Source organism: Budorcas taxicolor, chromosome 12 (assembly GCF_023091745.1).
Source record: "Budorcas taxicolor isolate Tak-1 chromosome 12, Takin1.1, whole genome shotgun sequence".
NCBI classification, from domain to species: Eukaryota; Metazoa; Chordata; class Mammalia; order Artiodactyla; family Bovidae; genus Budorcas; species Budorcas taxicolor.
In genome coordinates, this window is record NC_068921.1 from 39,339,251 (window position 1) to 39,353,981 (window position 14,731).

General features: G+C 34.5%; 1 protein-coding gene across 1 annotated transcript in view; it reads right to left on the bottom strand.

Moving 5' to 3' along the window:
• Positions 1-1,212: 1,212 nt before the first annotated feature.
• Positions 1,213-14,731, bottom strand: part of PCDH9 (protocadherin 9) — a 1,158,506-nt gene continuing 1,144,987 nt past the window's right edge. The window contains exon 4 of the mRNA XM_052650239.1: positions 1,213-1,586. Coding sequence (XP_052506199.1) covers positions 1,213-1,586 — 374 coding nt within the window. The remainder of the gene's footprint in view (positions 1,587-14,731) is intronic.

Below are 14,731 nucleotides of genomic sequence, written 5' to 3' on the forward strand. Positions count from 1 at the left end.
CCCCCAACTAGCCTACCTGGAGAATGTTCTGTTACATCATGAAGGCACAACACATTAAATATTTTGTGGCTATGATCTAACACTTGTGTTACAACAACATTTTCATATATGAGGATCAACACAAACTGCCATTTCAACAAAGTTGTAGACACACATTTGCCCAATTGAAGCTATTTTGAATATTAATTTTTCTTTAATATATGCTAATTTAATATATTAATTCTGCATGAGTGACAAGCACAGGGTATTACTTCACTTTCTGAAAGATAACACTTTCCCATTAGTATCTCATTTAATGCTACTAAATAAGTGATTTTGCTTTTGCCTACTTTGAAAATAAGGATGTCAAGAAAATAGGTTCTGAATTTTCAAGCTTTTGCAGAAGTCCTTTTATATATGAAGTTTTCATTTTATCTTTATTTTTTAGAATTCCAGCAACATAAGCTATCATAAAAGAAGCAAGATTCCAGAACCTTTTCTTTAAACACAAGTATTTGAGATCTTTTGAACAAAGTGTGTCAAGACAGACTACTAACGCAGAAACACCTCACTAAAAGAAACAACAAAAATAACAACAAAGAGGTAAACAAAAAAAGGAAAGAAGCAACCATAAGACACAGAATTATGCTACAACATTTTTAGGTGAACGATATAAGTACACAAAGTTGTTAATAATAACTTGCTTCTATTTACAAATACTTTTAACACTGATTGACTTACAAGTGTCCACTAATGTTGTTAACAGCACAATAGGTTTAATGCTTATCTTTTTAAGTTTTGTTTGAAGTATAATGTCAAGTATAGCAGTCTCAGCACAGATCAATGACAAAAAGAGCACAATTTTCTAACTGGATATGTCTGTCAGTCACTCTAATCCATGGAACTTCCTTACTCTCCAAATGCATATTCTATTATTCATAGCAGCAGTCCAGGGTCAAAATAAAATGCAATTTAAAAAAAGATATTTGCACAATGGAGACACTTCTGGAAAGTTTAATCAATCCTAGTAAATAAGATCACATGGCTAGTAAAACTATCTTCTCTCTTATGTGATAAAACATTGTATCCTCCATGGTGCCAACACAAAATTATGGGTATCCCTGCTCTAAGGGGCATAGTTGTAGAGATCTATTGAATACATAAAGCTCTGACACACACGGTATTAGCATGTCTATTTAGATTAAAGTCCTTAGGTCCCATATGGCCTTTTTTTTAGAGTTGGTGCTCCTTAGGACTCTCAATAGCACCTCCTGCTTGCTTATAAGACTTCAGATTTGCCAAAGGAATGTCTGTCATGTGGCTGCCATTGTTGAAATGGCCTTCAGTGGAGACATACTGCTTACGGTCATTGAACTGGTTCCTGTTGCTATCTTCTTTCCAGGCTCTGGTCAGGGTGTGCCCATTCACAAGCTTGTCCTTCTTGATCCATTCTTTTTGGGGTGCAAAGGTTGAGAGAGGAGATTTAGGGTGTTGATATGGACCCAAGCCAGGAGGCATCCAGCAATTGTCAGAGTGACCCAAAACCAAGCACTCTTGAGTGCACATCTCTGTAGCTTCAGCTAATCCTCGGGGGCCCAAGGGCCCATCTGCAGAGGACAAGAGACAGAAAAAGTAAGGAAAGAGAGTGGTTAGAGTTTTCATTTTAAATTATATCCTTAGAGAAAAACTGCACTGGTGATCTCATTTTCTCATGAAAATCGTATCATGTTAAGCAATTCATAGATATGATTCCCATCCTTTTTTTACCACTTTTTAATTTTTGCAATGTTGTGTTGGTTTCTGCCATACAACAATGCAAATTAGCCATAATTATACACAGATAATTATGTGTATAATTATCCACTCTCCCCCTCTTCCCTTTATCCCCTCCTTGTCCTCCCCCTATCCCACCCCTCCAGGCCATCACAGAGTGCAGACTGTAATCCCTGTGCTGCACAGTAGCTTCTTACCAGCTAGCCATCTCACATCTGATAGTGTATATATGTTGATGCTACTTTCTCCATCTGTCCCACTCTCTCCCTCCACCACTGTGTCCACAAGTCCATTCTCTAGATTTGTATCTCCATTCCCTCCTTGAAAATAGGTTCATCAATACCTTTTTCTAGATTCCATATATATGCATTAATACACTATATTTTTCTCTTTCTGACTGACTTCACTCTGTGTAACAGGCTATAGGTTCATCCACCTCATTAAAACTGAAATTCATTCTTTTTTATGGCTGAGTAATATCCTATCCTTTTAAGAATTACATAGAAGGAATAAAATTCCTTGTTTTGGAGATAAGAATTACACTTTCTTTTAAGCCATTTTATATCTATAGATACAGACAGATGAAAAAATAAGTAGATAGATATGGGTAAACAGATATACCCATGATATATCATTTCAGATCAACTTTTTTCTATGACATATATATTATTACTGGTTTATGTCCTAATTCTCAATAAAAACTCATATTCATGAGAAATAATGAAATTTACAAAATTTTATGTACAATGCCAGATGTTAATTAAAAACTCCAAGAATACTAAAAGTGTTACCTGAAATGTAGTTTTAAAAGTAAATGCTGTGAATAGTTATACAAAATGATCTTTCATGTAAACGTATATCTTCATATGAAATTCATTAAAATAACTTTGCAACATTCTTTTTTAATTTAAGTAATAATTCTAAAGAACATTTCCTCTATACTACTAAAGACTCATCTGGTTGACTTCAAGCATTGTGAAATCCAAGTAAATAAAGATCCCATGTGGTTCCTTCCAAGCTTAACCTATTTTCTTGATTTATAAATGTATTAAATAACCCAAATTTCACTAGAGTTAAAGTCTAGCTAGGTTGCAAATTGGAACACATACAGTGTAATATTCAGAGAGAAAAAAGTCATCATAGATATTTCTCTCTCTCTCTCTCTTTTTTTTAACTAGAAGGCAATCTAAAACATTTTAACCATTATTTTGAAAGTAAACTATTCTCTTATTATGTAAAGAGAAAATCAGTTCTGTACTGAAAAACAGTAAGTGTCAAATGATTAAGGGTCAAATGGTTAAGGGTTAAGTTGGGTGTTTTGTTGTCATGTTTTCTTTCCCTTTAATAAACAATGAACTCATAAGTGATAGATTGAAAATTAGGAATTGATTTTATGAATGAGATTAAGTATCAGATAGGCAAGAATGCTTGAGGCATAAAACATTTTCAAAAGCTAAGAGTCATCAGAATGGAAATGTAGAAGAAAACATCCCTGAAAGTTTGCCTACTCCACAATTAAAAGAGCTAACAATTGAAATGCAGGTCTCTGTTAAAATCCAAGTTAGCAATACTAATATTTTTAAGTGCCCAATAATTGTGGAGTATTTATATTAATATCTATTTGTCTTAATAATATTCTAATTATTTCTTGCATGGTAAAAAAAAAAATACCTGCTGAGATAGGTAACTGTTGTTGGCAAATACCTGACCTCCACACACAGACAGCATCAGAATGGACACTGGATGTGAAAAGGGGGAAAAATAAAATGTGCTTAATATGTATCCTTGGTGGCTCAGAGGTTAAAGCATCTGCCTCCAATGTGGGAGACTTGGGTTTGATCCCTGGGTCGGGAAGATCCCCTGGAGAAGGAAATGGCAACCCACTGCAGTATTCTTGCCTGAAGAATCCCATGGACGGAGGAGCCTGGTAGGCTACAGTCCATGGGGTCACAAAGAGTTGGAAACGACTGAGCGACTTAACTTTCACTTTCACTGAAATTTTAGTCTATTTTGAAATCTGAAGTCTGCTCTTTAGAATAACAGTAAACTTCCTTCCCATGTGATCTATAGTCCCATCCCCTCAAAAGCAAATAGTTTTATTTTTAAAACATATGTTTGTTACTTAAAACTATTTCTCTCACAAAACATCATGATCACTTACTCACTAGGATATTTAATTTAACCTTCTGTATGAGAAACACTGAGCTGGAAGAAGCACAAGCTGGAATCAAGATTGCCGGGAGAAATATCAATAACCTCAGATATGCAGATGACACCACTCTTATGGCAGAAAGGGAAGAGGAACTAAAAAGCCTCTTGATGAAAGTGAAAGAGGAGAGCGAAAATGTTGGCTTAAAGCTCAACATTCAGAAAACAAAGATTATGGCATCTGGTCCCATCACTTCATGGGAAAAAGATGGGGAAACAGTGGAAACAGTGTCAGACTTTATTTTGGGGGTCTCCAAAATCACTGCAGATGGTGACTGCAGCCATGAAATTAAAAGACGCTTACTCCTTGGAAGAAAAGTTATGACCAACCTAGATAGCATATTCAAAAGCAGAGACATTGCTTTGCCAACAAAGGCATCTAGTCAAGGCTATGGTTTTTCCAGTGGTCACGTATGAATGTGAGAGTTGGACTGTGAAGAAAGCTGAGTGCTGAAGAATTGATGCTTTTGAACTGTGGTGTTGGAGAAGACTCCTGAGAGTCCCTTGGACTGCAAGGGGATCCAACCAGTCCATTCTAGAGATCAGCCCTAGGGGTTCTTTGAAAGGAATGATGCTAAAGCTGAAACTCCAGTACTTTGGCCACCTCATACAATGAGTTGACTCATTGGAAAAGACCCTGATGCTGGGAGGGACTGGGGGCAGGAGGAGAAGGGGATGACAAAGGATGAGATGGCTGGATGGTATTACCAACTCGATGGACCTTAGTATGAGTAGACTCCTGGAGTTTGTGATGGACAGAGAGGCCTGGCGTGCTGTGATTTACAGGGTCGCCAAGTGTAGGACACGACTGAGTGACTGAACTGAACTGAACTGATGGGCCTTTCTCTGTCCTCTGAATTTTGGCCACACTTTAAAATTTCAAACTAATTTCTTCCTTATAGGTTCACTTTGGTGTATTCCTTGACTCTGTAACCAAGAAGTTAACACGTTTTGATTTTGTTCAAACTAATCCACACCCCTTCCATCAGAATCACAGGCCTAGAAAATGCTTTTGTCTGGCTGGTTTTCATTTAATTACTGACTCTATAAAGGGGCAATTTGCTTCCCCTGTACCACAGCAAGCTTCCCTAACTTTGCTAATTCATATCTTGTATGCACTGGGAAGATTTCCACAGATCTTCCCCTATAAATGCATAACAAATTTCCTAATTGAACCCACTCAACTTTTACATTATGACATTTTGTCTTTAGGGTTTGTACACTCATGAGTAGACATTTTTATTTTTGTTTTCTCTCAACTAGATTTAAAATCCATTCATGAAAAAAAAGGAATGATCTATTTTCTGATTCTTCATGGTGCTAAACAATAGCAATGACTTACGCACAATGTTAATTTTTAATTAAATTTTTATGAGGTTGAAAATGTTCTGAGAAATTATTAAAGATATCCTCCACTTAAAAGGCAGAATTTAAGTAATCAGAATATGCTGGTTTCACAAATATCATACCAAAAGCTTCCTCAAAAACAAATCTCTTCACCTTAGCAATACTTGTGACAGTTGAAAGTGAAAGTGAAAGTGAAGTTGCTCAGTTATATTGGACTCTTTGCGACACCATGGACGGTAGCCTACCAGGCTCCATGATCCATGGGATTTTCCAGGCAAGAATACTGAAGTGGGCTGCCATTTCCTTCTCCAGGGGATCTTCCCAACCCAGGGATTGAACCTGGGTCTCCTACATTGCAGACAGATGCTTTACCGTCTGACCTACTAGGGAAGCAAGTGAATTATTTAACTTCTCTGTTAAATATGTTCACTCATTTCTAGACATCAATGGAGATAATCACAAATTTGATATATAGTATATCTTTAGGTCTATCAATAAATTCTTAACTTTTACTATTCCAGAATCATTAGTACATTTTTCTTTTCTGTTAATAGCTCCAAAGTGGTGGTGGGGGGATTATTAGCTACCTTAGAAATATCAATAGCATCAGGATTTTATAGAGTATATAAAAAGAGAGTATGAAAGATTATTTTTATATAATCTTATCCAACATACTTTACTATCTTATTAAATTGAGGGTATTGCCCAAGAATTGTGTGTGTGTGTGTTGTGTGGACCTGAAATCTTCAGCACTGAGTGACACATTTTAACAAAAATGGTGTGCATTGTTTTTCAGAATTGATAACATTTATTTATTCCATTATTATTTACTGAGCATGTACTGTATGCTGACACTGTGACAGGCACTGGGAATATAGCAGTTAACAAAGCAGATGTCAATGCTGTGCCCATGGAACTATGCGTCTATCCTGGGAAACAAATAATTGCCTTAAAATCAGTGAACCAAGAGGAAAAAAGGGTGTCATTGGAAAGGAGGTAGGATTTAAGGAGGCTTGTCTCTTCACAAGGCAACAGGGGTACTTTGTTCCTACTTATATAATTTCTACATTTTTCTGAAATTTCTTACGGATAACTGATAATTTTAAGACATTTACAGTTAACACTTGTGTGTACTATACAAAATCTTTAACTTACAAATATATTTTTCCATTAAATAGTGTTAATTACTCTTTGAAAAATGTATGTGATTCATTCTTGTAAATAAATCTGAAGGCTTCTGATAAAGTCTGTAAATAAATTTACAGAAGTTCTGTAGATTCTTAGGTCAGTCTTTTAGGTATCTGATTGCTTTACAAAATTTAAAGATTCGTCAAAAAGTAGTATACAACACAGTGATGGCAATTGCATGAGAGCCAGGTTTTGTTACCTATAGCCCTAAAAAAGAAAGGCCACCAGGCAGGGTCCCATGGAGGGTTGTACTAAGAACAGCATAAAAATAAGCTAGTGGACAGTTTATGTATTGCCAACCAGAGTGGGAAGAGCTAGGTTCCAAGCACCATCTGTGGATTGACTGATTTGAATAATTTTTCAGGTTCTAGGGCACAGAGGCTGTCTCAAGTTATCTGACAACCTGATCTTTCTGGCAGTTAGGGTGTGTGCTTCATGACCTACAAGTGTGAGAGCTCTAAAAGGGAAGTGGTGGGATATGAATTAACTCAGAAAGGGAAAGTGACCAGCCAGGATCACAGAACTGGGTTTAACTATCTTCTATTTATATAGAGATTTACCTATCTATCTATATAACCTCATTACAACTTGTTTATATAATTGAGCTCCTTTGTTGGAAAATTTACTTTGCTTATTTTCTGGCAAGTTTCTATTTTAGGACCTGACATTAAATATAGAAACTTTTACTCTTTTTATTTTGACCTATGTATAATTTCCAGTGGTTGCCTAAAACACACACACAATATGGGTTTTATTTTGAGAAATAGCAATGCTTCCAAGTTTTCTTCCATAAAGTCTGTGTCATGAATTGGTAGAAAAAATAAAAATATTTTTATCATGAATTATTAAAGAGAACACAGTCATTCTACTGATTTACTAAATATCCTGGTCCTTTAAAAGTTTATAATCTGAAGCATCTTAAACATTAAATAGTTTCCAGTTAATTTTTTTCATTTTTAGAACCACTTGCTGAATTGTTTTACATTTTTTAAAAGGAGAAAGACATTCTTCATAAAGCATTAGTATTTAATGTTGTTATTTTCAAAATATAATTGAAAATAATTCATGATTCTCCATCAAATATATAGCATTTAAAATATCAGGGTTTCTTTGCTAATACTGCAAAACGTATATGCACTGAAATATTATCCTTTATCATTGACATATATTTATTTTTAATGTCATCACTATAAGAGGTTGTCTTAATTGATAAATAATTGTATTTATTTTTCATAATTCCCTCAACAAGTGTTTATTGAATATCTAACATGTATTACATGTATCAGAAATGTGCTGGATTCTTAATAAATTTTGAAATTGTATGTGTGCATTTGTGCAAGTCCATGCATGTGTGATTACAATTCCCTACTTCTCCAAATTTTTCATAAATTTTGATGTCCTATTTCTGTCATGTTATACAATATCTACTTAGAATTCAGATCAGAATTTAAAACTGCTTAGAAATACTTTCCATAATTTCAGCCTTATACTAATTACTTTCGTTTTATTGTTAAAATGTATTTTAAAAACCTTATCATGATTTTTTTAACACTGAAATATTTATTGATAAAAAAAAAAAAGCTAAATTACTTTTGCCCCTCTCACAGTCTGCAATCTTTGAGTTTGGTTATCTTTCTTGGTTTTTGAATGTCTAAAGACACAAATGTTGATAAAACTGTCCAAGCCATCTGTCTCTGCATTTAAATGCTGAAAGCAAAAACGAAAGCACATGAAAAGCTTCTTGAAAGTCATCTCAGTTAATGTTTATATCAGGTCTCAATGTATTTCCCTCTCCATCTTTGCCCAATTCACCTTCCTGCTCAAAACAAAAACAACAACAACAACTTGTTTATGATTTAGGCATCAACAGCTGTCATAGAGCTGCTTGAATTGCTGACTTTTAATGTGCAGGTTCAAAATGTGAAACTATCCAATTTGATGGATCTCCAGCTATCCTTCAATGGCAGCATACTTGAATGAGTTTTAATCTCATTTTGTTATACCCAGAAGCAGAATTGTTACTTCATTGATTAACTCACTACTGATATTAACAAGTGCCTTCTGGCCTGGTGTCCACCTGTTTTTCGACCTGATGATTCGAAACCCTTTCTTTCCAAAGATCAAAACTGATAAACCAAGATGCAAAAAAAAATGAGAATTTTCATATTTCTCATTAGATTTCAAACTATATGACAGTTTGGACTTTTATATGAATAAATTTTCCTTAGAATTTTTTCCTATTGGGTAAAATAAGACTAAACAGACTGCCAAAATTGAATTGTAAAATAGATATCATTTTGATATCATTTTGGTTCAAATTCATCACATCTCACTCAATTTTTGTCTCATTCAAATTTTATTATAGAAAAAATACCTCTTTCATGCAAAACATCTGATTGTCATGTTATAATGGCCTTTTTGTGGTTAGACCATATATCATTATTTTTATGCAAAACAACTCTGAAGTTCCAGTTTTACTGTATTTTCCTCAGAAAAAGTATCTTAAAAGGTAGCATGAGTGTAGTATGCAAAGAGCTGTACATCACTAAACATCTTAAAGTGGAAGATATATCCACTGACTTGAACTTTGCTGAAGCAGTTTACCTGATCTCTAGGCCCAGTGATAAAATTCCTTGTTTTAACAAAATTTCTGGTTTAGAGTAGGTTTTTATCCTATTACTTTGCTTTGTACTTGCTATTGATTTACTGAGAAAAATCTTAGGTATTATACTTGCTCCTTTCCTTACTCAACTTCCTATAAAAAGTTTTAGGGAAACAAAAATTCTCACCTACTACACTTCTAGGTAACTTTAGTATCTCTAAGAGACCAATATAAAAAACTTGGTATTTTTACTATCTCATTTCACCCTCAGTTTATTTCTAATTCTTTTACATTTTTGTAAGATAAGATGCAGTGGTGATAACAATTTCGTATCATGGATTACCCTGAGTATAAAGCTAAGTCACTTGATGGGGGCTCCTACTATCTTCACACACTATTGATGAGTTTCATATATGAATCAGATTGATGAATTTGCTTCCAATCTAAAAATGGTCAAAGTTAATTTTGAATATGAGAGTTGACATGAAAACTGAGGAACCTGCTCAGCATTGCTCATATACCCTTTTGGTATATGATCTCTATTTTAGATCACATTATCCTATATCCAATTGATAATTTAAAATCAATATTACATGGGAATAGATATGAGTTATTACTCTGCCCAGAGAAACAATCAAGGGGCACAAATTTCAATCCCATATAAACTCAGATTTGCATATAAAATAATATAGCATAGTTATGTGGACAGTCTAAATCCAAAAATAAATCTGGCAAATTTGATTATGCCTATGGGAAAAAATTTATCATTCATTCACTGAATAATTTTTGTTTGATCTCATTAGTTCAAGAGATTCTTGCATAGAATATCTAAATTCAGAACTAGTTCATAAATCTCAGGTCAGGTGATCATCATAACTCAGGGCAACAGAAATAGATTTGAGACCAATGAGTGGACAGGGCAGACTAACATGCTGCAGTCCATGGGATTGCAAAAAGTCAAACATGACTGAGTGACTTTACTGAACTGAAAACAATGAATCAGTATAAACTTTGTGAAATTAATTTTATTTTTTTTTATTCAACATGCTGTTTTATTTATTTATTTTTATTTATTTATTTTTTAATTTTAAAATATTTAATTCTTACATGCGTTAGATTCACTATTTCCTAGTTTCTCATCTAAAAATTGAGAGTCAAAGATTAAATTTTGATGCATGACATCTACCAGCCTTTTATTCCTTTGTTAAATATCACTGTGGTTTGTCATAGATAATCACATTTTCAGTGTTATTTTCATTTTACTAATGAAAAGCCCAAGATAGAGCAAAGAAATTATAAATCAACTGTTCCTGTAGTATATTACTTACATCATATTAAGTTCTGGAATGTGAAAGTATGATTGGAACAAGTACTTATATTTATCAATCTAAGTGAAAGGTATAATCTAACTTTTAGTTTATAGCTCAAATTTAAACTCAAAATTGTGACAGCATCTACAGTCACCTTGAGAAACAAATACAGAAATCTCATACCAGCAGGATCTGACAAAACCTTTGGTTAACAAGTAAACAAGGATTAAATGTTTTACACGTTCTGTTCCTCATACAGATTTTTTCCTTGGTCACAGATGAAAAGTCAACATTTGCGGATGGAGTCAGTCCAAATGCAATAACACATGGCCAGCCTGAGCAGCAGATTCTCTGCCAAAGAGGATATTGCTATTTGGACAGACTTTATAGCTCACAAAGAATGGAGAGTGCCTCCTTATAAATCTTTAGCTTTCTACAGCATAGTTTGAATATCAGCTCCCTTTCTTTTTTTTTCATCTGCTAAAGCTAATGGCTGTAAAGAAAATATCTTAGATAATTTTATTGATTCACCATTCACGTTAGATGTTGCAATCAATGAAATGACAGTGGTCTAAGGTTACTGGTTATTTAAATTAATTCAGATTTTTACCCAATTGCATGGTATGGAATAGCTTATTTACATTATTGCAAACTATATCTTCTTTCTCCTATAGTTCACTATTTCTTTTTCTCATATTTGATGTCTTTCATTTTACAAAGTTATTCATATACTGATATTTCCTGAATTACTGTTCATTTCCTACAATCTGTATAACTTCTCAAGAAACCACAGTAAATCTTATTTGATATGTAACACATTTTTAGGAGCAAATCTCATGTATGAAGAAATGAAGTAATTCATTATAGATGAATTTCAGGCTGAGATTCAAGTTTAAAAAGAAGCAATTTATATAGTCTTACCTTCTCTTAAAAAACTCTCAGGTACTTGTCTGAATCCAGACCAGTAGTACATAACACTGTGAAGTAATTTATCTTCACACACTTTCCACTCTCTCATATTTCAGGTGTATTTACTTAGAATGAAAAAACTGTTGAAGTTCGTTCTTATTTCCCCAGTTCTCTGATAATTTTCACCTGGTACCCTTAAGTGCAGCCTTGTTCCCTCCTGAGTCTCTGGGTAGACATTCTACTTCTCATGATCTCCAAAGGGTGTAGAGACATGTCCTTGGTTATTTTAAGCAATGGGAAATTTGTGAAAAACATTTTGGTAAATTGTTAAACATTTAAAGGCTTCACAAATTTTATATTTTAAAAACTATCTGAAAGATTTTCTTTTTTAAAAAATAGAATAAGCTATCCCATGTGATCTGTAGGGATGTGTGTGTGGGTGTGTGTGTTTACACATAGATTTTACCATAACTTTGAATTAATAGACTGTAGACCAGTACTTCTCAAATGTTAATGTACATATGAACCACCTGGAGAAAATGTTAAAATGAAGAATCAGATTCAGTAAATCTGGGATCCTGAGCTCCTTCATTTCTAAGGATCTCTCAAATGCTGTTGCTTCAAGGCCCTCTCTTGAAGATGCAAGCATATTGAGTACTTACCTATACTTTCCCAGTGTTCTACACAATTTAAAGTTCTCAAATATGCATTTGAATCAGAGTTAGCTGGAGGGCTCATCATATAAATTGCCTGGCCATAACCAGTAATTTTCATTTTATACATTTAAGGTGTAGCCTTGAACTTTGTTCTAACAAGTTCCCTGGTGCTGTTATACTTTCCTGATTTCTCCAGGCCATTGCTAGCCTCTGTATTTCAATTCCATTTGATGACACCATAGCTTTTTCCAGATCCTGCTCAGTGTTCTTCATCTACAATTCTAACTGAAATTACATCATTATGCAGTCTTATAAATTGTATGTATATATATATATATATATATATTAGTGATTCCCCAACTTACATTTTCAGCCCTATTATAATTCTTTTGTGGCAATATCAACATATCTGACTCATGGCTCCTCCTATATTTCTAATTGGCATTTCCAATTAATGTAACTCTTTCTTTTTTTCCCTAAACATGGTACTCTTCCTGAAATTACCATTCTTGTGTATGGCACACCAATCACCTGCTTGCCCCATTCAGAAACAAACAAACGAAAAAAGGAGTCAGACTTGGCACCTGATAGACAGAAATCTAAGTTTCTCCAACCTAATTCCTGGGACTAGAAACATACAATATCACACAAGTGGTAATGTTAAATTATATGGTTATTACATACTGAAGGTTTCTGTCTGGCAAATTCATATGTTGAAACCGATGTGATGGTATTTGGAGGAAGGATCTTTGGGAAAGGATCAGGTTTAGATGAAGTCGTAAGGGTGAAGTCCTTGTGATCAAATTAGTGCCCTTATAAAAAGAGACCAGAGAACTAGATTGTTTACTCTCTCTCTCTCTTTCTCTTTTTCTCTCTGCCATGTACAGCAAGAAAGGCACTGTTTGCCAATTAGGAAGGGAGATCTCCTCAGACACCAATTTTCCTGTACCTTAATCTTAGTCCTCCCAGCCTTCTAAATTGTGATAAATAAATGTTCCTTGTTAAAGCGAGTCTATGATATTCTGTTAAAGCAGCTTGTACTAAGAGAATGGCAAAAGTGGATTTGCAGATATAATAAGGGTACTCAGCAACAAATAAAGTTGATTTTTAGTTAAGAATCTAAACTATATTTGGGCCTAAAATAATCACCTGAACTCTTGAAAATCAGGGAGATTTCTTTAGCTATTGGAGAAAGAAATTCAGATTGAAAGCACAAGAAAGACTCATTATGTCACTGGTATATTTGAAGATGGAAAGGATCACGTGAAAAGGATTAGAGAGCAGCTTTTAATTGTTGAAAGAAACCCCAGCTAGTCAGTCATCAGGACAACAGGGATCTCAGTCCTTCAACCATAGGAACAGGATTCTGCCAACAGTCTGTGTGAGTTAGAAAATCGGATTCTTTCTCAGAGCCTCAAGAGAGTAGTCCAGTACAGTTGATAACTTGATTTTGGCCTATGAGACCCTATCTATGGCAAGCACACTGGGACTCCTGAGATAATAAATGGCTGGAAACTGAGATAATAAATTTTTGTTGCTATAACTAAGTGATGGTGATTGTAACTCATAGACTGCTAATATAATGTCTGTTTCTTATTCAAGATACACACAGTCAATCAGCAAGTTTTTCAGCCTACCTCCATCCCTAAAAACTCACCACCCCAAGTTACTATTATTTCCTAGCTGGATTCCCTTATTTCACTTTGTGACATTCTATGCTCTGATCCTTAATTAGACCCATGTATATCACCAACTCGATGGACATGAATTTGAGTGAACTCCAGGAATTGGTGATGGACAGGGAGGCCTGGCATTCTGTGATTCATGGGGTCACAAGGAGTCAGACACAAGTGAGCGACTGAACTGAACTGATATATAGTTATTAGTAAATGGGTAGTATATTCATATTAGTTTTCTTTTGCTGCTACAACAAATTATCACAAACTTTGTGACTTAACATCATCTTATAGTTTTGAAGGTCAAAATTCTGAAAATACATTTCACTGGATTGAAGTCAAGGTGTTAACCAAGCTGCTTCATCCTGGAAACTCTGAGGGAAAAATCCATCTCCTTTCTTTCTTCAGCTCTAGATGTTGTCTATATTTAATAGTTTCTGGGTCTTTCTCCATATTCAAAGCACATACTCCAAGTATCCATTTGTGTTATCATATTACCTTCTCTAACTCCTCCTGTACCCCTCTTTTAAGGACCATTATGATTACACCCTGCCTATGCAGTTAATCCAGGATAATCACATTTCAAAATCCTTAATTTAATCACATATTCAAAGTCTCTTTTGTGATGTAAGATCACATAGTTGCATGTTTAGGGATGAGGATGTAGATATATTTGGGGGTTATTCAGCCTAACACAGTATTTAATGCAGAACATTTTGGCTTACAAGGACTTCAGAATACAAGTCATACTCCTTACCATGGCTCAGAGTCCCATACTATCTGGCTCCTGCCCAACTCTCTGATTCATATCAGTACTCCCTCTGCCACTTTCTCTCCTCAACTCCACCTTACTCCCTCTGCTCAACTATACTCTCTTGCTGTGCCTGAAATACATCAAGACTAATGAGGTCTCAGGGCCTTCAGATTTGCTATTATTTGTGTCTGGACTATTCTTCTTATAGGCCTCACTTCATTTAGATGTTTAGTCAAATTTGATTTTTCATATATTTTCTGATCACCTTATAAAAAATAATATCCTTTACTCATTCAATCTCTATTACTTTACACAACTGCATTTTTTCT